Source organism: Cricetulus griseus, chromosome 2 (assembly GCF_003668045.3).
Source record: "Cricetulus griseus strain 17A/GY chromosome 2, alternate assembly CriGri-PICRH-1.0, whole genome shotgun sequence".
In the NCBI taxonomy this organism is placed as follows: Eukaryota; Metazoa; Chordata; class Mammalia; order Rodentia; family Cricetidae; genus Cricetulus; species Cricetulus griseus.
Genome location: NC_048595.1, coordinates 147638518 through 147666433, shown reverse-complemented (window position 1 = coordinate 147666433; position 27916 = coordinate 147638518). Strand labels below are relative to the sequence as shown.

General features: G+C 43.7%; 1 protein-coding gene across 3 annotated transcripts in view; it reads right to left on the bottom strand.

Annotated features, from left to right (window-relative positions):
* Positions 1-27695, bottom strand: part of Slco5a1 (solute carrier organic anion transporter family member 5A1) — a 150665-nt gene extending 122970 nt beyond the window's left edge. For all 3 annotated transcript variants that reach the window (XM_027398837.2, XM_035440006.1, XM_035440007.1), the window contains exon 1: positions 26786-27695. In XM_027398837.2, the coding sequence (XP_027254638.1) occupies positions 26786-27695 (910 nt within the window). The remainder of the gene's footprint in view (positions 1-26785) is intronic.
* Positions 27696-27916: the final 221 nt, after the last annotated feature.

Here is a 27916-nt window from a genome sequence, read left to right as displayed (position 1 = left end):
ATAATGTATAGTCACTTTTACATATTTTCATTTTCTATCAACTGCAAGTTGGCAATGGATCAACCTTTTGTTATTAGTGGACAACACCAAATACATGCCATAAATATTGTGTTCAAATCGAAATGCCTTCTAGGGCATTCTACATCCTGACAGTAGTACAGGGCCAAACATGCTTTTCAGCCCCTTCTCTCCATTCCCATCACACAACCCTCTCTCTTTCTAGCCTGGCCCCACTCTCCAATCTAGGTGAACCTCAGGAGCAACAACTGCCATCCCAGGCTACACGGCTTTTCCCTCTTGAAGGTTCCACAGCATCCAGCCGCAGGCCTGGCCATCAGCCAAGGAGCAGCCCTGGATTGCATGGTCCTCCTACCTGTGCACTTCTCGTCCTCAGGTAATCTCCAATTTCAAAGAAAGGCTAGTGGGACGTATATCCTTCTTCATCTTCTCCCTCCAGCATTCCAAAACATGAAACAAACCTCTGGGAGACTTTGTAGGAGTGTCTAGAAAGGATTAGCAAATGGGGGTGGAGAAGGGGAGACTCATGTTGAATGTGGCTGGCGCCATCCTATAGACTAGGGTCAAGCCAGCTGAGTGCCAGCATTTGTCTCTTTCTGCTTCCTGATTATGTACGCCATGTGAACAGACAGACAACTCACACTCCTGTTGCCATGCCTTCTCCACCGTGACAGACTGTACCCTCAAACTGTGAGCCAAAATAAACCCTTCCTTCTTTTTATTTTTATTTATTTATTTATTTATTTATTTACTTATTGGTTTTTCAAGACAGGGTTTCTCTGTGGCTTTGGAGGCTGTCCTAGAACTAGCTCTTGTAGACCAGGCTGGTCTCCAACTCACAGAGATCCACCTGCCTCTGCCTCCTGAGTGCTGGGATTAAAGGCGTGCACCACCACAGCCTGGCCCCTTCCTTCTTTTTTATTTTACGTCATATTTGTACTGATTATTCAGGACTTCCACATCATGCACCCTGATCACACCCACCTTGCATTCCTCTCAGGTCTGCCCCTCACTCTTGTGACCCCCCCCACCCAAAAAAAGAAGAAAAAGGGCAGGGGGGAGTCCAATTTTTGTTACCCATATACTCACTGGAGCATGGTCAAACTCCCAGTGACCAACCCCTTAAAGAAAACAGAGTCCTTCCCCACCCCCACCCCACCAGAAGCCCTCAGTTGTGGAGAGCTACACTTTCAGCAACCCTATCACAATTTTTTTCACGATAAAAGATAATTAGGTATTCATTAGGGACGTACTTAAACAGATAAGAGTAATTAACCGCAGTAGTCTTCTGCTCCAGAAGATGCAGTCTCTGTCCTTCCGATGCTCTCTGCAGCAACCCAATAAAGCTCAAGCCAGCCCCTCTTCTACCTTATAATGGGTCACCTCTGAACCTGAAACCACACCCAAGGGGTGTGGCCACCACCACAAGTTCACTGGCAAATCAAGATACCACTACAATTCCCCTTTTGTCTAAATAACAGGGTTTTAAGCCTGATACAAAAACGATATGACTTTCTGTGTAGGCTGTTGCTTTTTGGGGGTGAGGGTGTAGGGGTTTTCACAGAAGCCTTCCATACCACTCTTTCTCATCTATGAGTGTAGTCATCACTACCAGGGCAAAAGTAGCTCTTTTTCCCTTTATAGTCATAGGGGGCAAAGATCATGGACTTTCCCATATGGTTTCTGTGCAACAGCATAGATCATGGACATCCACATGGTCTCTACCATCCGCACATGCCACAGATCTCAGCATAGTCTCCAGTGACAGTACAGACCACAAACATCAACACAGCCCTCTGTCAAAGCATGGGCCACCGACAACTTCATAGCCCAGGCCAAGGACATCAACATGCCTCTGGTGCAACATAAGCCATGACACCAATATGGTCTCCAGTGGTAGCCTGTCCCAGAGACATCAACATGGTTTTAGGCAGCAGCACAGACCATGGACATCTACATGCCCTTCGGTGGTAACACCCCCAACTGCAATAGGACCACAGACCCAGACATGGCCTCAGGTGGCTGTGCAGGCCACACCCATCAACATAGCTATTGGCAGCAGTGTGGCCATGGACAGCAATATGGATTCAGGCAACTTCACAGATCACAGACACCCACATGGCCTTTGGTGGTAACACAGACCACTGACTTCAACACAACACCTGGATGCTGCAGGACCACAGACATCCACATGAACCTTGGTTGGACTTGGGGCAGCAGACCACAGATACCAATGTAGCCACCAGGGCAGCAGACTACAGAGGTCTTTTGAGGTCCAGAAAATGAACTGTTCTTCATCTCAGACATTCTGGCATTTCTCAGCACCAGGACAATCATGGGTGGGGCTAGGTGGCATGTTCAGGAGCTGAATCTACACAGCTTCCGGCTGCTGCACACCATCCTGTCAACTCTACTCAGCAAGGACATGTTCCCAGGTCCACCTCGGCCTTCTCTCACACCTGTCACCTCCATAGTGTCAGTAACCCCACCTCTCTCCACCACACACTCACAGTTTCATTCCTCATCTTTCCTACCCCTCCATCAAATATCCATCATAGTGACATTGCAAACTGCAGTGTGTGTGTGTGTGTGTGTGTGTGTGTGTGTGTGTGTGTGTGTGTGTATTTGCACAAACAGCTTTAACACGAAAATATTCATTGCAACAAGTCATTGTTCTGGGTCAAGGTTTCTGGTTTCTGAAAGTCCATAAATACTGGACCATTGCTGAAATTTGCCTTGGATATTCTGCTGTTGCCCAGAGTCAGAGCAATATAGCCGCTAAGCAGGCCATCAGGGCTGTTTCTGTGTAAGCTCCTGGCTCCTGTATACCTCTCCACCCTCAGTGACTGCCTTCCCAAGGCTCTGAGCTCTATCTTTGTGGTTGTAGCCTGCAGGTGGGAAAGCAGTGTGGTAGCAGCTGAATCAGCTCCATGTTTCAGGTCAGCCAGCAGGTGGGAGGACTGTCCCTGTTCAGTAATGATATGTTTCTGAGGGAGCTCCAGGCTGCTGCACACCAGCCTGTCCTTGGTGACGGCTACCCTGGAGCTCACCAGGCACAAATGTTGAGCTTATGGGCTGTGGGCAGCACCACTGCCCCTGAGAGTCTGGCTCTCAGCGGGGCAGACTGCACAGACTGCAGCCATGGCAGCTCCATGTTGTGGGCCAGCTGGACTAGGGCCTCAGGCCGGCCCTATTCAGTAATGACAGGTTTCTCCATACAACTCCCTGTTGTTGGTGCTGGCAGCTCCAGGGCTCACTGGGCACAACCTTTGTTTTTGTAGCCTATTGGCTAAGTCACAACAGTGAAGGGCATAGATTCTGTATTCTTCATGTGTACAGTTATATTCCATCTTTCCTTCCATTTTGTGAGTCCACTTTTTAAAAGCACATAGATTTCCAGACCAGCTCACAATGATCACCATAGCAGCATTACAAGTCAAAAGCTCCCAACATCTGCAACAGAACTAAAGTGGCCTCCTATCATCCAAATAGTACCCAGGAGATTCCCATCATGCAGCACAGCTGCTGGGGAGATAAAGCCTGGTCCACAGCAGTAGTAGGACACTCAGGGCTCCTCGTCACATGAGTGTAAGAAATTCGGAAGCTGCAATGTGCACCTCTGTGACAGGTGACAGCAGACTTAGAGACAAAGCCATATGCATTCTTTGAAGGGAATTTTTTCCAACTTGGTTTTACAGGATGGCAGCTTCCAGCATCTGGGAAGCTCTCATAAAGGCACATTATATTTTCAGTGGGAGTGTACCCCTGCTAAATTAGAGTTTGGCAGGGACAAGGGACCAAAGGCTACATTTTTTAATGATATTTTTCAAGTAATTATGATGTTCACACACATTCAGGAATCCTCCTATGGAGCCTCACCGTCCAGCCTGTCTGAAACACCCACATCCTGCCGGGTACCACAAGGCGCTGGGAGGTTGCGTGTCAATATAATGAGCAAGTTTATGGTGGAGAAATGGGAGAGAAAGAGAGGCAGAATGGTATGTGTGCTGTGGTAAAAGGCAGTTCTGAAGAAGTGGGGAATGGGCTGATGGTGAGTTGCTTGCCACCTAGAACCAGAGTGATGCTTGGGTCTGGGCTGCAGCCTATGACTATATCTGGGTCTGCCACAGCTGTTGTCTGTGTTGACGTCCATGACCCATGTTTCCACCAAGGCTACGGGGATGCCCAGGGTGTGAACCACCACCTGTGGCCCTTGTGGTGTCCATTGGCCATGTTGCCACTGGGGCCATGTTGATATGAGTGGTCTGTGCTGTCACCCAAGGTACATGATGACATTGGGCCTGTGTTGCTGCTGGAAGCCATACCTGGGTCCATGCCATTTGCAGCAGCCAGGGTCTGTGTTGATGTTCAAGGTTTCAGTAACCATTGAAGGCCATGAGGGTGACCCGGATCTGGTCAAGCACCATGGTCTCCAAGGACCATGCTTCTGCCAGAGCCATGCTAATCTGGATGGCCTGTGCTGCCACCTAGGGCCATGGTGATATCTAAGCATGAACTGTGGCAAGGGGTCATGTCTGGGTCTGTGGGTCTACAGCAGGCAGGGTCTGAGTCAATGTCCATGGCTCCTGATACCAACAAAGGCAATGCTGATGCCAGGGGTCTGGGCCACCACCTATGGACTTATTGGTGTTTGAGGGCCTTGCTACCACTGGGACCATGCCAATCCAAGTCACTTGTGCAGTTATGCAGGGCCAGGGCCAGGCTGCTTCCGTGGGCCATGTCTGGGTCTGTGTCCCTACAGCAGCCAGGTTCTGGGCTGATATCCATAGCTCATGTTACCACAGGGGGTCATAAGAACCACACGTGTTGAAATCCAGAAGCCTTGAACCAGACCCTCCACATCTGCTCCTCACCCTGCAGTATGTACCTCCCCCAAATTAATTTAAAACAAACAACCAAAAAGAAAGAAAGAAAGAAAGAAAGAAAGAAAGAAAGAAAGAACCCTCACCTCTCTCCTCCATCTTTCCAACACTTCTTTATTCATCATAGTGGTGTCGGGAGCTTGTTAGTGGAGGTGTATTACTGGGGGTGGGCTTTGGAACCTCTGTTTCCAAATTAGCACTCTCCACCCCATCCCGTGTGTGTGTGTGTGTGTGTGTGTGTGTGTGTGTGTGTGTGTGTGTGTGTGTGTGTGTTCTACTTCCAGATAAAGATGCAGACACTCATCTACAACAGTACCATCATGCCTGCTGCCATGCTCCCTGCCCTGAAGTGAAATGGACTCACCATCTGGAGCACGAAGCAACATCAACTCTTTACTGTATTCATTGCCTTTTTATAGCGATAGGAGAGTAACTAAGACAGCAGGCTAGCCTGCCTGCCGCCTAGAGCAGGCAAGATCCTGTCTCAAAAAAATTTTTTTCTTGACAATAATAAGATTGGAAATGTGTCTAAGGAGGCATGATGCCTTGTGAACTGAGCTTTGACATGACTCCTCTGCATGTGGAACAATCATAGCCAATCACAACAGCAAGTACAAGTTGCATGAAAGCACAAGAGAAAGTCATTGCTAGGCCTATTAGCACACTGCACATTAATTCTTTTTAAAGAAACCAGTGAATTTTTAAATGCCATCGACACTAAAGAGTATATCTAATGAAAACTCCCAACAAAAGGACAGCACATTAGAGACAAAAGGTCATAGCAAATTGGGTGATAAAGTCGGCAATAAAATATCTAGCCATTTTAGGGGGAAATGGGTTTTTTATTGACATTAGCAGACACAGTCACCTGAGAGAGCCGTTGGCAGTGGCCTCCTAGGGTGCACTCCGACACATTAATTCAGATTGCCTCACATTAGAGCACTCAGAAGATTCTAAATCTGTAGGGATGAATTAAAGCAAAGGGTATAATCAACCAATAATGTCCGAGGAGGTGCATGAGAGCCCAGCAGGAGCCCACAGATTCAGCTGTAAGACTGCTCTGTGGCTTTGATTACAGGATTAATAACCCTCAAATTAATATCCCAGAAGATGAAAAAAAGGAGGACACTAAACATGAAAAGGGTCACTTGTTGGCCAGACTTTGTGATTGGTAAGAAATAAACCCCTAGATTGAACATACAGTTTGGAAACATTCTTAGAAGCTATACAGAAAGTGTAAATGTGAATTGTCTTAGCTAAAGGAATCCATAGCAAAGCAGATAACCTAATTCATAGTCCATGAATATTTATGTTTATGTTACTTGTTTATATTTTCCTATCTGAAAATACTATGTATTCATGTTTTTGTTTTTGCCTATCAGTCTCTCTCTCTCTCTCTCTCTCTCTCTCTCTCTCTCTCTCTCTCTCTCTCTCTCTGGTACATGCACACGCTTATTTTTCTTTTTTGAGACAGGGTATCCTGTGCAGCGCAGGTTGTCTTGGAACTCAGTCTATAGACCAGGCTGGCCTCGAACTCATAGAGATCCACCTGCCTCTGCCTCCAGAGTGCTGGGATTAAGGGTGAGTACTGCCACCACCCCCACAGCCAGTATGTTTTTTTCAAAACAAGGCAAATGGATTCAAGTCCCAAAATGAACCAGCATACTCTAAAATCAAACATTTAAAGAAAATGTGCCATACCATCTTGTATTTTTTAATAATTCAGGTGGGTTGACAATTTATCATTTAAAAGTGTCTGAAAGTGTATCAATACCAAAGAGAAAACGAATATTTGAATATCTTTCTTTAACCTAAAGCATCTGCCACCAAAGTAAATATGGCAATGCTGTTTTTTTATAGAAGTTTTTGTTTGTTTTTGTTTTCTGAGACAGTACCTCGTTATATACCCAGGGCTGGCCTTGAACTCTTGGTTCTCCTGCCTCAGCTTCCTTAGGGCTAGAAGTAAAGGAATCATCATGCTCAGATCTTGCAAGTGAAATTTAAAACATGAAGAAAGATGAGCAATCTAGTCAAATGGAAACAAATTTGCCAAACAGAATATGAAAAACATATAAACTTACCTGAGTCATTTAAAACCAGCCTGGTCAGAATATTTAAAAAGCTCTAAGTCCCCAGGGCTGCTTACAAGATGACAGTGTAATTATCAGTATGATACTGAGTTTATTAATATTATTACTATTATTATATGATGATGATGGTGATGGTGGTGATGATGATGTTAACTTCCATGAACTGAGATACAGTGACTGACAAGGCTGGGTGTGGGGGAGTGCAGTGTTGTATCTAGGTTTGGGGCTTGTCTTTGCAGCAGATGGGTGAGCCTGGCTCTCCTTCCCTGCCTCCTAAAGATAAGCAGTGCCATCAATAAGTTGACAGGACAAAGCCAGTACAGGACAATGTGAGTACTGACCCTCAGGGAGCTCATGCCCAGGATCACAAACCTCATTTACACCTGCTCTGCCTGATCCAGTGAGTTCACCAGCCACTGGCATAACATACCCCAAACTGAGGATCATAGCTGCCTATACCTGCATGTGCTTTTCCTGTCTAAAATACATACTAAGCAAGGGAGTGCCAGAGTCCTCGACCCAGTGAGGGTCAGAGAACTCAGAGAGGCCCCATCAGTGGTGGTGGCCAAATTGTAGGTGATGGCAATAGAGACTAAAGTCAGCAGCCTGGAAAAGTCACTAATTAGAGCTGAGGAACCCATCTGCTGGGACCCAGCTGAGCGCAGGAACTGAAGCTCTGAGCAATGAGCATAAAGTGAGACACACTCTTGCCGAGCACGCTGGTGGAAGATTTGGAGTGGGAAGTGGAGCCTGCAAAGACAAATAGACAGCCTCTGAGACAGCCCAGGGGTGTCTTTGCAGTCGGGTGTGGACAGGACAGAGCTGGTGGGGTTCTGTGCCAGACGAGACAAAGGGAAGTGTGACCATCACTGGGAACCAGATGGCCAGGAGTTCTCCCAGCACAGATCGCCTGGAGCACTGGTGAGCCTCATCTCATGTCAGACAGCATTCTCCACACCTTCGCTGTCTCTTAGGAAAGGACTTAAGTAGAAACCTCAAGCCATTCGGCCTTGATTCCTTTTATTTGCTCACGCAGACCCTGAATGGAGCACCAAGACGTGGTGAACTAAGTCACATCAGACAGAGAAGGGGGCGTGAGAGCTTTGACAGTCGTCTGTGAGCTATAAATTCATCTGGAGAAAGATGGCTGGAAGCAACCCAGAAAGTGTTCTATAGCCATTTCCCCAACAAGGTTCTTGCCTCCGTGCCCTCAGCTCTGCCACTCACAGACACACACTTACACACAGAGACGTGTGCCTCTCTCTGTACAGACAGGGAACAAGGCTCAAGCCTGTTTCCAGGACCCTAATCTGATGCTTTGTACTGTCTCTCCCACCTTATGCCTTTCAACAGGCTCATGAATCAATGCATCATACAGTGGACTGCCCAGGCGGTCAGAGGCCCATCCCAGGAACCACAAGCCCTGACTAGAGACCCAATCAGAGATATTTAAATGTGTATCCGATAAAAAGGGGATACACATTTAAATATGTATATTTTTAAATATACATATTTTATTAAAGCCTGGGAGGTTTTGGTTTTAGGGATGCCTCTCTGTGCTCCTTAGCAATTAAACTTGATTATAGCAAACAGCTTACATCGTAATTATCAGAAGCCCATAGCAAGGGCATCACTCATTGGGAAGCTATTTATAACCCCAAAGCTTTGTCTTTACTTTATAGAGAGGATATCAGCAATCATCTAGACATGGGGTAGCATTCCAGGCATCCCTGGAGGGTAGTGTGATGGATGCCTGCAGAAGGGCAGCTGCCCTTCTGAAAACACCCTCATGCCTGATGGACAAAAACCACATGTTTGGTCCCTTCTGGCCCAGGGTCAGTCCAAAGAGCAGTAAATTAAACAAGTGTTGTCAACACTGACGAAGTGTGAGGCAAGCAACCAATTCATGAAAACCACAGTCATCTCCTGCCAGGTGTAACACATGCGCACAACCCTCACCTCCCAAAGAAATGTCTTGTTTTTAAAATTTTAGTTGTTTGTAAAGTTTGTGTGTGTGTGTGTGTGTGTGTGTGTGTGTGTGTGTGTGTGTGTGTGTTTTAGGGAAGGGGAATGTGGAGATGAGAGGACAATCTGCATAAATTTCTTCTCTCCTTCAACTATATGGGTCCCAGAGATACAACTCAGGTCATCAGGCTTGGTGCCAAGTGCCAAGCCATCTTGCTGGCTCTTATTTTCTTTTCCTTGCCTGTTCACTCACTTGCCAGCAGGCCTAGCTTTGTCTGAAGTGCTTCACACACCTTAACATACAAGGGCTGGCTTCCATCTATGTATTAACAGAGGAAGAAAGATTATGGCATCCATCCCCAGTTACAGCACTGGCCAGGACAGAGGTGGAGTTGAGTCACACCCAGCAGCTAAGTTCAGCAATCACAAGCGACAACTGCCTCACACCTGCTTCACGGGGATCTATAGCAAGTAGGTGTGGGGGAAATAGAGAATAACATTCTACCTCTAATTCAGTTCTACCCATTTACAAATGCTCAAACTGAAACCCAATACATCACGTGACTCGCTGGAGCCCACACAGCTGACAATCATCTCCATCATTCCATTAACGGTGCCAAAGAAATCATCAGACTAGATTGTAAATTTCTCAGGGATCAGGAACTCATGTCGGGGTTAATTTTAGAAGCAACACAGAGTGCTTCTCACTGTTCCAAGCCCAGCCCAGACTTTACAAAACCACAGATTACATTAGAAGTCGTCGAGAAAACTCGATTGGTAGAAAGGGAAACGAAACTCCCAAAAAGGTTACATGATTTAGTCAGTCATGACACTGAATGCAGTTGAGTTTCTGCCAAATTACAAGCCAGCCATGTATCTGTAGTTGATTATTGCTGCGGAACTTAATGATCAACAAAGGTCAAGCCTTGAATAAACCATTTCAAAGGAGTATGTGTGCATGTGTGTGTGTACATGTGTGTGTGTGTGTGTGTGTGTGTGTGTGTGTGTGTGTGTGTGTGTGTGTGTCCCACCAGAATCCTTGTGAGGTCACTGTCTGACAATCACCACTCTCAGGCTACACTTAAAGAACATCCCACAACCAGAGCCCAGTGACTCGGAAAAGTGCTGCCATGGGTGTTCATGTGCACATGTGTGCATGTGCAGGCCAGAGACTCACCTCAGGTGTTATTTCTTGTGTCTCTCATTGGCCTGGAATGCACCAATTAAGCTCAGGTAGCTGGCCAACAAGCAGCAGGCATTACGTGTCTCTGCCTCAATAGTGCCAGGATTACAAACATTCATCACGAGATACTGGGGTTTTTTGTTTTGTTTTGTTTGTTTTGGGGTTTGTTGTTGTTGTTGTTGTTGTTGGGTTTTGTAAAGCAAGGCTCTGAGGTTGTCCTCATGCTTGCAAGATAAGCACTTTACCCACTGAGCTGCCACCACAGCCCTGTCCCTACTGTGCTTTGCATTTAGTTAACACTGCCCTTTACCAGTCCTAATGAAAGAATTCAAAATGCACTTCTCTTTGAATGTTTCACAAGATGGAAAAAGAAAACTGGGGGGGGGGCGGGGGGATTTCAGAACCATTGTTCTAATAGTCTTCTTTTCTTTTGATTTTTTTTCCTTTCCTTTTTTTCATAGTCTTTTTCCACAGGTAATTTCTCAGACTTCCTATGAAAGTTTTATATCTATTTAAAAGTTGCCATGGCCCTCCATCATAAGGGAAGCAATTAAAATGTAGTTCAAATTAGGGCACAAGAAATTAAACATATGAGGTATAAGCATATTTCCAGGCAAATATATTTTGCCTAATAATACAAAGACACATTCCAGATGGAGATTGTTGGTTTGTCACCATACAAAGTGGATTGTAAATTGGTTAACAGCCAGGACACTCAAGATCTGGAATTCACTCCACACAGTCTAATTCATTCAAACTCCTCTCCTTTTCTTACTCAGAGACATCTTAAAACATCTCTGACCTTCACCAGAATTCAAGCCTGAAAATATAAGAAAACACCAAGTAAGACCAAAACCTACTGTTATCATCCAGACACTGCAGCTAAAAATTCTCACATGCAAGAATGCCAGGGACAGTACCATTCTATTTCAATTACTTGCAGATTATTTAACGTCATCCTGCTGTAAATATTAATTCTATAAGCATGTCCTTTACTTTTCAGAGAGAATAACATGCACCTGCCTTTCTAAGTTATATTTGGTAACAGGGATTCGTGTTTTTGCAGGGTGACAGTTTCACAAGAAGTCACAACTCCCAGGAGGGGAAATAGTCTGAATTTGCCATCAGGTGATACACAGCTGCTGGGAAAAGAACCAAAAGGAATGGTTGATTTCCAGAGGACAGCTGTCACTCAGCAACTATGTGTGAGACGGCTCCAGTCACCAGGGGTGAAGAAAGTACTCAAGGGATAGGTTTAGTATGTATGGTTCAAGGAAGCACAAGCTGTCTCTAAGTCCTTCAGACCCAACTCAGAATTGAAGGTGGAATAGGAATCAGAGGACGTTATTCTGGTTTCCTCCTTTGCAAGTGTTGAAAAGTCAATTACCTGAAGTTCTTAAGCCATTTTCTGTCTCCAAGGTCAGTGATTATGGTCTCTGCAGCTTTGCATGAAACCTGAGTTCAGATGCTGATATATTTGGGTGATTTTGAACACACTACTTTCCTTGATTTCTTCAACTGTTAAGTGGGCTATGGTTTGGATAGCTGTTGACCAGAGCTCTTTGGTTAAAATTTAATGGTAATAGATGCACTATGATGGCATGTTTTAAACACCAAAAATGCTTTTTCAAAAATAGCCTGTAAGACATCCCCATTTAAGACTACATCAAAGTTTTTTGTAGTTGTTCATTTTGCCTGTTTTTTGTTTTGATTTTTTTAATAAGCTAAGTATTCAGTTATTTTTAAGAGAAAGTAGGTCTATTGAACCTCATTAATCCTACATCTCCTCTGAGAGGCCAATTATTTAAGGGTGAGCTCTCTTTAGAATGCTGATTGGTTGCTTTATAGTTTTTCAGAATTCTTTGTAGTTTCTTTAATGGAAGTCACTATCTCTAAAAGAGAGCTTGGAGATGGAAAATGCTTCCCCACATACATACATGCATACATACATACATACATACATACATACACACACACACACACACACACACACACATAACACACTCACACATATACACACATACACACACACATACTCACACATACACACTTAGATATACATACATACATACACACACACACACACACACACACACACACACACACACACACCAAGATTAGAGTATCCCTTACTCCAAGAATATGGTTCAGAAAGTCTAAAGTCACCACAGGAATGGTATGCCTCAATATTTTTGTGTCCACTAACTATAATCCCTAGAAGAACTAGAGAGACGGCTCAGCAGTTAAGAACTTGCACTGCTTTTGCAGAGGACTGGAGTTCAATTCCCAGCACCCACATCAAGTTCAAAATTTCCTTGTTGGAGATCAGGCTGGTCTACATGTCAGATCCCAGGTCAGTCAGGGATACAAAGTGAGGCCTAAAATGATGATGATGATGATGATGATGATGATGATGATGATGATGATGATCTAATACAATAATAATAGAAGAAATCTTTTTAAAAGTTTTGTGCATTAGATATGTGCATCTCATTTAGAATACCCACAGAGGTTAAGTAAAAGTAAGGGACCAGGGGGAGGAGGAGATCTTCCAAGGAGGAAGAAGTAGAATGCAGTGTTATAAAGGGATAAATGGGAATCTAGAACATCAGAATTAAAGGGGTGGGGTGGGAGGACAGGGTAGTGGAGGGAATATGGGGAGGGATAACTAATGCTAAAGACCTTTTTTAAAAGCCATATGGAAATACACTATTATAGAAGCTTCCTAAAATGCATATATGTATAAAATGAATTTAATGGAGTCATCATATAAGGGGGTAACAATACCCCAATTAACATCATATGTTACCAAATAAAACCCCTAGTACCAGGAATGATTTACATCTTTTTTGCATCATTGGACAAAGGGGCACCTCTCATAGACCCCCCCCCCAAACACTACAGGCTATCACCAACGCTATCCCCAGTGCTACAACTTCACAATAAGACCCTACTGATGAAGACACTACACACTCATGGCATAGAAGATGGAGAAAGCTGGTGTCCAACTAGAAGTTTCACCCACTACTGGCTAGCATTCATAATGCTGAAAGGTGTTAGAAACACTACCAGAGGAAAAAGCAACTATCAAGCTATGACCCCTGCAAGCTATAGTAACTACATGCCTGCAAGACATGCCCACCAGTACAACAGTAGCACAAATATTAGAGGAATAACCAATGACTTTCTTATTAGATGTGATGGTCACTCCATAAGATGGAACCCACACCTAGTATTCTTAATAAAGCCAAGAACCTGTGACTAGATATTCCATGGGTCCTAGGGGAAACCCTAGTGTTATTACTCAACACTCAGCAGAGAAGCTTCTTGCAGCAGACTGTAATTAACACAGAGATCCGAAATTGAACAACCTGCAGAGAATGAGAGACTTTGTAGAGCTCCACCCTAAATGAGATGTCTTTATCACACCCCTCCCATCAGTGTTCAGGGATCTGTGTGAAGGAGGGACCAGAAAGGTTATAGGACCCAGAAGAAGTGGACAATTTTAAGGAAATAGCATTATCCAGAAACAACATAGCAGATGCACATATGAGCTCACAGAAACTGTAACAGCATGCACAAGACCGACCCAAGCTTAAGCCAGACAAAAACCCTAGCATGGAGGAGGAAAATGGGCGTGAAGTCCTATCCCCAGAAAAAAAAAAAGAAAAGAAAAGAAAACTATTCACAAATGATAGCTGCTGGTAAAGGAAAGCCAGTTTTCATCAATTCAGTGACACTTGGTACATATACAGCACTCTAGGGCAGGACCCATGCTCAGGATTAGTTGGCCAACCCAAAACAATCGCCATAGTTTTTAGTTGACTTTTTCTTTTTGTTTTGTTTTAAGAAAGAAAAAAATAAACATGAAGTTATGTAGAGAGGGAGAAGAGGAAAATCTGAGAGGAGCTAGAAGCTGGGAAAGAATGTAATAAAGTATGCTGTATGAAATTCTCAATGAATAAATTTAATAATAATAAAACAAATATTTAATCTGGACAGTGGTGAGGCATGCCTTTAATCCCAGTATTTAGGAGATACAGGTAGGCCAGCTTGATCTACAAAATGGGTTCCAGGAAAGCCTGGACTGTTACAAAGAGAAACCCTATCTCAAAAAAAAAAAAAAGATAGATAGATACATAGATAGATAGATAGAACTTTAGAATAATGATTATCGAACACCCTCTTACTAGCATGATACAGTATAAAACCTATATGCAGCATTGAATGAGGCAAATAATTTGTGCTTCCTCTGTCCCTTTCTAGAAGACCTTCCTGTTTACAGGAAGAAATAGAAAGAGAAATCTGGGCTCAAGAAGGAGAAGAGAAAAGGAGGAGATGAGGATGCCAGGGGCCAGCCACTGAGCCACTGAGCCACCCAGCCACCCAGCCAGCCAGCTAGCCAGCCACAGAGGAATCAGGAAAGTAAGATATACAGAAAGAAGGGGAGAAAGGTAAAAAAGCCCCAAGGCAAAACACAGATTTTAAAAAACAGGACAATTAGTTAAGTTAGAAAAGCTGGTTAGAACAAACACCATAAAATATCTTGAGGTAACTCTAACCAAACAAGTGAAAGACCTATATGACTAGAACTTTAACTCTTTAAAGAAGAAAATCAAAGAAGATATCATAAAATGGAAAGATCTCCCATGTTCTTGGATAGGTAGGATTAGCATAGTAAAAATCACTCCTACCAAAAGCAATCTACAGATCCAATGCAATCCCCATCAAATCCCAGCACAATTCTTCACAGACCTTGAAAGAACATACTCTACTTCATATGGAAAAACAAAAAACACAAGATAGCCAAAACAGCTCTGTACAATAAAGGAATTTCAGGAGGCATCACCATCCCTGACTTCAAGCTTTATTATGAAGCTACAGAAATGAAAACAGCTTGGTATTGGCATAAAAACAGGCAGGTGTACCAATGGAATTGAAGAACCACACATCAACCCACACACCTATGAACATCTGATTTTTGACAAAGAACCTAAAATTATACAATGGAAAAAAAAAAGCATCTTCAGCAAATGATGCTAGCATAACTGGCTGTCAACATGTAGAAGATTGCAGATAGATCCATATCTATTGCCATGTACAAAACTCAAGTGGAAATGGATCAAAGGCCTCAACATAAATCCAACCACACTAAACCTCATAGAAGTGAAAGTGGGAATTTCCACTTGAACACATAGGTACAGGAGAGCACTTCCTAAATATAACATGGGTATCACAGACACTGAGAGCAACAATTAATAAATGGGACCTCCTGAAACTGAGAAGCTTCTGTAAGGCAAAGGACACAGTCAACAAGACAAAATGACTCCCTGCAGAATGGGAAAGTCTTCACTAACCCCACATCTGACAGATGGCTGATCTCCAACATATACAAAGAACTCAAGAAATTTGACACCAAAATGTCAAATAATCCAATTTAAAAATGGGCTACAGATCTAAACAGAGAATTCTCAACAGAAGAAACTCAAATGGCTAAAAGGCATTTAAGGAATTGCTCAAAATCCTTAGCCATCAGGAAAATGCAAATCAAAACAACTCTGAGATACCATCTTATACCTGTTAGAATAGCTAAGATCAAAAACACTGATGACAGCTTATGCTGGAGAGGATTTGGAGTAAGGGGAACACTTCTCTGCTGCTGATAGGAATGCAAACTTGTACAGCCACTTTGGAAATTAGTATGGCCGTTTCTCAGAAAAATAGGAATCAATCTACCTCAAGACCCAGCAATACCACTATTGGGCATATACCCAAAGGATGCACACTCACACCACAAGAATATTTGCTCAACTATGTTCATAACAGCATTATTCATAATAGCCAAAACCTGGAAGCAACCTAGATGCCTCCCAACCAAAGAATGGATAAAGATGGTACATTTACACAATGGAGTACTACTCAGCAGTAAAAACAATGACATCTTGAAATTTGCAGGCAAATGAACAGAACTAGAAAAAGCCATCCTGAGTGAGGTAAGCCAGACTCAAAACGACAAATAAGGTATGTACTCACTCATAAGTGGATATTAGGCATAAGGCAAAGGATAACCAGACTACTGTCCACAACCCCAAAGAAGCTAGGTAACAGAGGACACTAAGAGAAACATACATAGATCTGCCTAGGAAGGAAACTAGACAAGATCTCCTGAGTAAATTGGGAGCATGGGAGGGATGGGAGAGAGTGGAAGGAAAGAGGGGAGGAGGGAAGAGAAGTGGGGAGGAGAACATGAAGGAAAGGGAATGTCAAGTTGGGGAGAGGACAGAGAAGGAGAGCAAATTAATAATAATAATAATAATAATAATAATAATAATAATAATAATAATAATACCTTGATAGAAGGAACCATTTGGGGATTAGCAAGAAGCATGGCACTAGAGAAATTCCCAATAATACACAAGGTATTATTGACCCCAGATAAAAGTCTAAGCAATAATGGAGAGGGAAACTGAACTGGCTTTACCCTATAATCAGATTGAGGTCTGCCATAATTGTCAAACCTTCTTCCAGTAACTGATGGAAGCAGATGAGATATCCACAACTAACCACTAGGCCAAGCTCCCAGAGTCCAATCAAAGAGAGAGAGGAGGGATTATATGAGCAGAGGGGTCAAAACCATAATGGGAATGAAAGGTTCAGGCATTATGCTGGCCTGCCCCTGTTACCTGGTGGAACAGACAGTACCCTGGTCAGCCCAGGGTTCCATGGGAACTAAGTATTCACGCAGGTGCAGAGGACCCCTTTAAAAGACAGATCCCTGCCCATTTACACTCTCTCTACACTTCTGTCGCTACACTCTCTACTCTTGTTAAAAAGCTTTTCATAACAGAGAGATAGGCCAGCTGCTGGCTCCACCCCATTTCCTCCAAGAAGATTAATGGGCACTGAAGAAACTTCATCTCGACTCAGTGACAACGCTAGTCATTGAGCAACCCTGCCCTTCATCTCAACTGCTACAAAGTACTCCAGACTATGGGCAAGAGGACAGTAGAATCGACTTTCCCAGCGTTGCTTGGCCAACAGTAGGGAGCCTTTCTGTAGTACGTAATCCACAAGTTACATGCTATCAGCAAGAAGGCAGGTGTCCTGCAGCACGCTACAATGGATGGAGGACTTTGGGAGTAGCTGTCCATGCAGCCTGCTGGCAAGTCTCTGTTATTCTTTAATCATTAATTCAGGTAAAATCTTATCCTTCTCAAGAACTCTGATGCTTTTGACGACTGGTAGTCTTGTCAGCTTAAAGCAAAACAGATTTCTGGAACAGGTATTTTGGGGTTTATCTATGTGAAGATAGGAAAGTGTAAGGCATATGAAGGTCTGGGAACGTAGTTACAAAGGTCTGAGAATGGAAAGGTCTAACACGGTGGATAAATGCAAGTTATGAAGATCTGAGAATGGAAGATATAAAGGTCTAAAAAAGGAAAGTCTAAGATGGTAATGTAAGGTGTATGAATTAAAGTTATGAAGGTCTGAGGATAAAAATGCTTAAGTGATGATAAAGTGAGTTGAGACATTAAAAAGAATGAAATATGTTCTGGATTTCTCTATTTCTCCTGCTGCTATTCATAGTAAAGTTCTACAATACCACTACAGGATTATAACTACAAGGTCAAGACTAAGATGCTTTTCATTGTCCTAAAAACTATCTGTCAATTTTAAGATGTTAATGCTTTCAGCCAAGTTGCTTCTAACATGAATATGCTGCTAATGTGTCTAATGCTTATGTTTCCACAAACTCTAAGGATTCTTGTAAGTTCCAGGGAGCTGAATTGGATCCAAACAAACAAGTCAGACTCACTCCAGTTCTTCAATCTTTCCCTGATCCCAGGGCTCCCTTCTCTCATGTTGGGACTCCTTGGGAACCTCTCCCTCATCTTATAATCTTCCCCTGAAATGACAGGACCTAAGAAAAAATTTTTTTCTAAACTTAACCTTGTACTCTGCTCTGCCAACATCTTGCCAGGTCTAAGAGGCACCAAGGAGTTCCATATAGCCTGGACTTCGATAAAACAACCAGCTACCCCAGGACATGGCAGCACCCCAACCTTCTCAGGTCCCCCAAAGATGGTCAACGCCCACCATGTCAGCAAGAAGCAGTCTTGAGAATTCGACGCTCTTATTCCTTATTCTGCCGTGTCCAACACCCCACCATTTTTAAATAATAATTAAAGGTGGGATTGAAAGGTTCAGGCATTATACTGGCCTGCTCCTATTACCCAGTGGAACAGGCAGTAGCCTGTTCCTAGGGTTCCATGGGAACTAAGTATGCACACAGGTGCAGAGGAACCCTTTAAACGACAGATCCCTGCCCATTTATACTCTCTCTACCCTCGCTCTTTACTCTCTCTATTCTCTCTCTACTCTTCTCTCTCTGCTCTTCTCTTTTCCCACCTATGCCCTCTCAATGGGGACAAGCCATGGCGGTCAGCATTTACCCTATTTCTTGTCTCTCTTAGTCTCCCTACTCTGCCAGGCCTATAATAAACTGGTTAATATGTCTCATCTTGTGCTCCTCTTTTCTTCTTTATTTCTAATTTAAACAAAAATTTAGCCTGGCATTGGTGGTGCATGCCTTTAATCCCAATTCTGTGAGTTCAAGGCTAGCCTGGTCTCCAGAGCGAGTGCCAGGATAGGCTCCAAAGTTACACAAAGAAACCCTGTCTCGGAAAAAAAAAAAAGTTAACAGGGAAGCCCACAGAAACAAGTGACCTGAGCTAGTGAGAAGCTCACTGACCCCAGACGGACAGCAGCAGAACCTGCATAAGATTGAACTAGACCCTCTGAATGCAGGTGACAGTGGGTGTGTTAGGCAGTTTATAAGGCCACTGGCAGTAGGTCCAGGATCTATCCCTAGAACACAAACTGGCTTTTTGGAGCCTATTTCCCATGGAGAGATACCTTGACAAGCCCAGTCACAGGGTGGAGGGAGTTGGTCGGGCCACATTGAGGCAGACTTCTCTCTATTGGAGACCATATCCTCTCTGAAGAGTAGATGGGGGTTGGGTGAGGGGAAGGTGTAAGGAGTGGGATGAGGGGAGGGAGAGAGAACTGGGATTGATATATAAAATCAAAACTAAGATAAAATTTAAGAAAAGAAAAAAGAAAAGCTGGCAAGAAACAGGCCTAAGCTGAGAATAAAGAATACAAAGAATAAGAAAATCTCCATGTCATTATTTGGGAGTTGGGTGGTGGTCCCAAAAGGGAAAAGACCAACTACACACATGTCCCCAGAAGATGGGTGAAGTCACACCTGGTTGAGAAACACTGGTTTGGAAGGAGCTAAAACCTCTGCAGTTCCCCACGGGAACAGAGCTTCAGAACCAGCAATGCCTGGCTCTTACAAAATTCCCCATGGTTTTCCAGAAGGACCAGGCAGCAGTGGAATCCCCTAGCTGGCAATAGGAAACTAAAAACCAAAGTCCCAGCACAGACTACTGCAGGAGCAAGGGACACAGCAGCACCTACTGAAACCAGTCTCCACTGTCCCAGAAAGACCCACTTGCCTCTCTTCTTAGTCCCTGGTAAGCACTGATTCCCGTTTCTAGGAAGTGACTACTTTACACAGTGTATAAATGGAATCAGGCAATTTGGGGCTTTGTGTGACTGGCTTCTTTGACTCATCATAAAGACTTTGAAGCTGTCTATGTTGTGCTAGTTGTCTGAATTCCCTTCTTTTTGATGGGTAAATGATATCCCATTGTCTGTATGCACCACATTTTGTTTAGTCTCTCCCTTGCTGATAGGCATTGATTTCCAACTTTAGGCTACTATGAATACAGCTGCTAACAAGAGTGTACAAATATTTCAAAACCTTGTTTTCAATTATTTTGTTTTAAATATATACCAGAAGTGAGGCTGTTGGCTGGTGTTGAGGAAACACCACACTATACGTAGCACTAATATTTTAATATTTTGGAAGCTTGGTTTCTTTGACCACTGAATAACATTTTTTTTACAAATGGAACTGAATGAGATGAACCCTAAGTCACACCTTGGCTTGAATCCTAATATGCTGACAGGAATCTATGCATGGAGACAGCACGCTCCCCTTTCTGTTTGAATGTTCTATACTGTCTGTCCCTCATTGTTCAAAACCTCATACAATACACACCCTCAGTGCACTCTTACTGTTTCTAAATTATCAAGAAAGAAAGAAGTGACCCAGACAGACAGATCATATCAGTAATCCAGAACTTAGGAGGTACAACAGAAGGATCAGAAGTTCAAGGCCAGCCTTAGCCACAAGAGACCTTATCTCCAAAAACTAAAACAAACAAAAGACAGGAAAGAATCAAAAATGAGTTGTGGTTGTCTGGGTATTCCCCACCTGCAGCTGCACAGCCTGGCAGGCTTCTCACACCAGGAGTCCCACCTACAGAGGGAAATGCAACTGTGCACACAGTCTCTGGAGAGAAGGGGAGAGGAAGTGCTACTTGCCTGGCTCCTGACATACAAGGAACCTTATATTAACTGAGCAGGTTGTATTTATGTATTTAGGAACATACATATATGTAACAAAAATTTTTAAAATTCCATGAATTTGAAAGAGCAAAGGGGTGGTACATGGGAGAGTTTAGAGGGGGAAAGGGAAAGAGGAAAGCATATAATTACAAAAGGAAAGGATGTAATCTCAAAAATTAAAAACTATAAAGGACAGCATTTGTTCAAAGTTGGTTCTCTAAATGAACCCTTCAGTCATCATACTACCACACAACTGTGTCATTCTGAAAAATCTCCAAAACATAGGAAATACATCAAACTGACATAATGCTTTTGGAAACACGGGAAGAAACAGTAGAGTCCTTCTAGATATGAAAGAACTGCAAAAAGTGCTGAGTTTTACTATGGCAGCTCCAACCTCAAGCTCCAAATAAAACTTCTCAACTAAGTCTTGGGTCTCTGGGCTAACAGACCAACTTCAATAGCATTGCCCAAGTGCCTAGAAGAAATACAGAATCTAAAAAGATGGCTCTCTTTGCAATAGCTAGGCTAAAAAAAAAATCAGTGAGCACCCAAACTACTGACTTTTCCACTAAGATCAGAAATGTTGTTCAATTGGACCCTGAAGTCATTTGCATCTCAGCCTCATGGACTGATAACTTGTCTTCAGAGGCCCAAACCAGCAAACACACCAGCATACTAGCACAGCAGCCAGTAAGTCCAGCCCCTGCTATATATACAGAAGACACACATGATCAAGCACAGATTAGCTGTCCCAGGTATGTGGGGAGCTCTTGCCAACCCTCCCAAGGGGCTCCTGTGTGTCACCTGTCCCTGGCTGCCCCACTCTGTTCCAGTGGATTTTTCTCCATGAGTCCTAATTTCTTTCCTGAAATTCCTTAACATTCATTCTCTCTCACATTCTTTTTCAGTGGAGATTATTTTTCTCATCTACTCAATATTTACACAGGGCCTACTTCCAGAAGGATGTTAGATGGCTTAAAAAGATAAATGCATTGGAAAGAGGGCACACAAATTTAAAGCAAAATTTTAAAACTACTCAAAGTCTTCAGGGAAAAATACATCCCTATTCTGACACTTTCCTTCTTGCCTCTCCCACGCCCTGCTTCTCCTGCCTCTCTTCAAGACAGACAGGGGGCATTAATGTGCCTCCTCTTGCTTCTTGGGAATGAGGACACACCCAGGAAGTAAACTCCCAGCCTGGCTCCTTCCTGGTTCCCAGGTCCCTGCAAGCTGCCTGATGTTAGAGGGATAAGTCTGCTGAATTCTGTCACTAATATAATGTCCATTTGCTCAAAGTGTAGTCCATATGAACAAAAGATGCATAGTGGTGAAACTGGGCCACCACACACCCTTCACACATAAAAAGAGCTTTTGTTGTGTTACACAAGCCATGAATGCACTTAATGAGGCACACTTAAAAAAGATAGTCACCCAAGGTTGACATCCAGAATCATCTGATGGCATAAAATGCATCATAAAATGTAATTAGAAAATAGCATTACTGAAATGATTATCAAGACTTTCCTGTGTCCTGTTTGGAGGGAGTCATTTCCTGCACAATCCTTTGACTTCTTGAATGATAGTACTTTCCTTTTTCAGATTATGAAAGAAGATACAGTAGGAAACCATCATTCACTCCCCTCCTGCCCATAGTCTGGGATAAACTTGAATTCTGACTTGACAATGAAGGGCCACCCATATGGTTTACAGAATACTTCCATACACACAATCCCACTTATTCTAAGGGAAACTATCATAGTCCCCATTGAAAAGAGAAGTAAGGAGAAGTGAAAGGGTGTGTGAAAATGTCCCAGAGCAGTGATCAGAAGACCATGTGGGCCATCGCCTCCTACTCTGTCTATAGTTTGGACCAACCACGTTCCTTCCTGAGTTGTGAGTCAGGCTGATGATTAATTGGTAGCACCAGGGATGCAGCAAAACTGGTGCCTGCCTTGCTTGACAGCCAGCCAGCCCATCCCAACCACCATTTATCATGAATGCTCTCCAAATGGACCAGCAGCTTTTAAAAAGGGTTTTATTGCACTTCATATATTTTCTGAGGGGAGGAAGCATGACACAATGTGTATGTGGAAGTCAGATGAGAATTTTCAGGAGTATCTTTTCTCCATCCACAACATGATTCTAGGGATCAAACCCAGGTTATCATAGTTGGCAGCAAGTGCCTTTAACCACTGAGCCACCTTGCCAGCCCCACCAGACTCTTTGTTCTAGAGATGCATTCTTTCTTTCTTATACCCACTGGTTATCCACTTTTTCTTCCTTCCGTATGGTTCATATTTTTCTTCCAACAAAGGATCACACACACACATACACTCCTCTCTGAGATATACTTACAAATCATGCTCTAATTGCCCACTGAACTTATTACCAACACTGACAAAGCTTTCTCTATACTCAAAGCCAAATCTAAGGCTCTATCCTTGGAACAGAGTCAAGGAGGGTAACAGGTAGAAGCCCCATTATGAAAGCTATGTTCTCATTTCTTCTGCACTAAAAACTACCGGAATGCTAACACAGAGCCTTGCCATGATGAAGATATGCAATGACATCCCTTTGATGGTTTTAATGTTACTTCAGATACTTTTTCCTACCCATAACTTCTAATGGGCTACCTGGTGTTAGGCTTGCTGTTGCTGTGTGGTGGAAAGACTGACTAAGAAGATCAGAAAGGAGGAGAGGGATATGGGTAGCACAGAAGAGCAGTTCCATGAAGAAATTATGCGAGGTGTTTTACCATTGTTACTTGCTAGAGAAGAAACCCCACATTCTGACTAGTTAACATTGCTTGTATTCTGGGAAAACAGAAGTGTTCTGATCTTAATTTTCACAGAAGGACCCCATAAATCCTATTTCTAAAGGTTTGGACCAGGTGTGTTGCATGTGCCTGTAATCCTTGCATCCAAGGAGCTGAGGCAGAGGGTCTGCAAGTTTAAAGCCATCCTGGACTACATAATGAATCCTGGCCAGCCTGAACTATACTGTGAGCCTCTGTTGTTTCCCCCATCTCCATACCACCCCCCCAAAAAAATCTTGTTTTGATTACTAAAATTCATTTAATGTAAAGCAGAATTATCATGGGTTTCCATAAGAATGTACCCTAAGGTAGTCATCGATTTACAACTACTTCAAAAAGTAAAACAAACCAAAAAAAAAAAAAAAAAAAAGATAAACAAAGCCAATCCTATCAGCCTCTTTTTTGAAAAGGAAGAAAAAAGGCTATGAGTCACTTCACACCTGTCCCAAAAACTCTTCAAATGTTGACATTCCTGACATTTTGGTCTCCTCAAATGAGCATAGAGCTGGGGATGGGGCTCAGTGGTCAGGCGCTTGTGAGTGGGACTCAGCGGTCAGGCACTTGTGGATGGAGTCAGTGGTCAGGCACTTGTGGATGGAGTCAGTGGTCAGGCACTTGTGGATGGAATATGCACAAAGCCCTAGGCCCAATCTCCAGCAGAGTGACTACCTAGCCCAGGCTATGTATGAATAGTATTTAATGTGCAAATGCTATTTTCCTCAGAAAAATCCACTCTCAGGGTTCGTGACCCGAGACATTTTCCCTATACATAAGGCCTTTGATTTTGACGAAGAAAATCTGTGTCCACTGCAGTTGTGAACCTATAGCAGACTAAAGGGATACGAATTTGCCATGTCAACAGAAGTAAAGGCCAGCAGAAATATGGAAACACAATGGGATAATCACACGGATGCAAGACATCGCTCTGAAAATTACATATTGTTTTCAAAAGGAAGAAACAACCTCTCCAGTAAATTTGATAATCATCCACTCAATCAAGCGATTAGACTTAACATTACCAGTGAACATCCAGATGTGTGTAATACAAAGCACACAGCATTATCTATGGAGTACTCCCCAGATGTATGCAATACTAAACACACAGCATTGTCTATGAAGTACTCTAAACTCAAGTGGTCTGTCTGAGTTTATAGTCACCCCAAGGAAATGATCAGGGAAGACTAGAATGTGAGCATTCTACATGTCAACTAGCATTGTGTCCCCCAAAAAAGTCTAACACACACATACACACACACACACACACACACACACACACACACCACACAGACACACACACACACACACACACACACACACACACACACACATACACACACACACAGAGGTTAGGATGTTGTTCTGCATTGTGAAAGTTACAATGGCAAATAGCCAAATGTTATTATATTAATAAGTGGCTTTGGGGAAATCCTGGTTTTAGCACTAGTAATGATAAAGGAATTTGGGCGGCAATTGAAATTTGAATCTGGAAAGGTGTTTGGTGATATTAGGTAACAGTTCTTGGCTTTCTTAGCATATGCATGCATCTGCCAGTATGGAATATAATGCATTTGTTTGTTTCTCTGTTTATTGGTAGTGCTGAAGAGCAAACCCAGGACATCTTCCATGAGACAAGTTCTCTACAGCTGAGCTATACTCAAATCCCAGAATACGCTCTTTTCTAGAAGAGGCATGCTGGGGCTTAATGGTGCCTACAGGTCCACAGTGGCTTCCAAAGAGCTTAACTTCTGACATCAGTGGGGGGCCACGGGGTGCTGATAAATATAGCAAAATGAACTTTTTGTTATTGTGTGAAACAGTATCTCACTGTGTAGCCCTGGTTACCCTAGCACTCACGATGTAGCCCAGAATGACCTTAAACTCACAGCAGTCCTCTTACCTCAACCTCCCAAGTGCTGGAATTACAGGTGTGAGCCACCATACACAGCTGATAAATGAGCAATCATTAAGTCTGGTGAATGGGCATATTGATATTTATTCTACTAGTGATTAAACTTTCCATGTTCCATGTTAGAAGACATGGTGGCATGGTAACTAGTCTCCTCTGTCCACAGGAAAAAACTGTGCTTACATTTAATGGCAAAATTAAGTTCTAAATGTTGCATTGGGTCAGTTACTGGAGACAACCCAAGGACAGTGGGTGGACTGAGGACAAAGTGTAGCCCTCCTACATTAGCTGTCTTTTCTACTCTCTTTGAAAACATCATTCACATATCAAATATTCTATCAACACATAGCTAAGAAGTTACTGAACATGTCTAGAGTTTGATGATTTACTGTTGAAGATTTTTATCATAAGAACCTTTATGCTAGCCAACTAGCCTAGACACTTGGGGAGTTCTAGGCCAACATTTAGGGTTGTCCTGTGGCCTACATAGGTGTACACACACACACACACACACACACACACACACACACACACACACACACACACACAGAGCTTTTAGGTGCTTTAGGTGGACTCCAGTAGAGAAACCGGAAAAGGGAGCACTAGGCTAGTGTGACACTGACCTTTTCCAGGGATTCAAGTTCACCTTTTAGTGCAATTTTAAAGGAGCAGTTACTACAGGGAGCCCCTGACCACCATCAAACTTGCTGCTAGGAAGTCAATTAGCCAAGTCCCTACCTGCCTGGCCTCCCATGGGCACTCTGAACTTTGCCCAAACACCCCTGTCCACTGATACTCTTAAACACAAGTCAAGGGACCAAATACCGCAGAGCCTGTATTCTTCAGGAGACAGTAACAAATTCTCACAAATTCTAGTCACTCAGGTCTTTAAAGAACAACAAAAACAACTTCGGATAAACCTGCTGGGGGGGGGGGTGCTGCCCCCAGACAGACATAACTTACTCATCTGCTGTTGTTCAGGCTTTGCTGGTGTTTGGGTGAGATGCAGGATGGAAGTGGACAATGCATGGGGTCTGGCTACCCCATTATCTGCTGTTGGAGATGAGAAAGAGGTGGCAAAGGAACACAGTAACTGCTGCTGAGCTCTCTTCCTTTCTGGTCTCTTCTGGGAAGGACAGCACTTAGAAGATAAACTTGATGAATTAGAGACTTCCCCAAGGTGGACAGCAAGAGGAAAAGGCTTTATCCTATCCTATTGTTGAGAGTTTGTATTGGGTAGGAAAAGACATGTGTGTCTGAAAACTAGTTCAAATAACTCTTTACCCCAAAGAGAAAACATATCACATGAAAAATAGAACTTGAAAGGAGTGAACCATAATGCTTAAAATATTTGAAAATACAAAAGACCATGTTCCTTTTTATTTGGAGAAGAAAAGGAATGTCTCTGTGAGCCAACTATCCCCAGAGAATATCAAGTCTTACCTAGGTACAAGGATGAGTTGTCTTTCTTGACGTTGTCATCTAAATAGGTTGGTCCCAGGGTGTAAATCGGTGTGGAGCCCATTCCAATGAGAACCTGTGCACAAACGAATAAAGCCACATAGACCCAGTGATTATTTCCTCCTGAGTCTTTGGGACAGGGAGGAGGCTCCAAGGTAGCCGTGGAGTTGCCATTCTGACAAAGGCCATCATTGGAGGCCGACGCATTCAACTCTTGGATTTGGTAGGGAGGTGAGATGAAGTGAGGTAAGGTGAAGAGCGCAGCCCCGACAGCTATAAGAAGTCCACCCACAGCCAGCCACAGAGGCCTTCGCCCACGGCCACCAAAGTAGCTGACGAACACCACCACCACCAGGTTCCCTATGTCAAAGCAGCTGACCAGCAGCCCGGACTCAGAACTCTTCAGGCTATAGCGCCTTTCAATGGTTGTGATGACACTGCTCAGGTACCCAGAGACCATTAACGCCTGGATGAAGGTCAGAAAACACATGCACACTAGGAAGCAGCGAGAATCGGTAAGGACCACATAGAGACACCTTCTCTCTTGGAGTGTGGCCAGAGTAGACGACACTGACATCGTTTTGCTGGGGTCCATCCTGTGGTTACAGTCCATAACTTCCGCTGTAGTCCCTGCTGAAGTGGATGGGGCGGAAGGACTAGGGACTATCAGGTTCCGCCCTCCACACATCTGGTGACCCAAAGCTTCAGGGCAGCCCCAGGCCAGTTCGCCATCTGCATTCCCAGCACTGAGATTCTGCCGGCAGGAGGCGCTGTGCAGGACCGGTAAACTCTTAGACCTGAAGGTCTCTGACTCGCACTTCTGGACAGCTCCTACGGCCTCAGGTACCTCCAGCTGCTCTTGGCCCCGAGACTGCACTGCCCCTTCGTCCATGGCTCTTAAAATTTGATCGCTGATCCCATACAAGGCCTCCGGCACTTTTCATCCACCTGCACGAGGGACAGAAGCCGGGCCCACTCAGCTGTGCCCAATTGAGACCCGGGCTTCGTTATGGCACACCCGCTTAACGGAACATCTCATCAGCAGGGGGGTGCCCTGAGCATCCTGACCGGAGGCGCAGCGGGAAGGTTTCGCCACCTCGTGCCGAGGGAGTT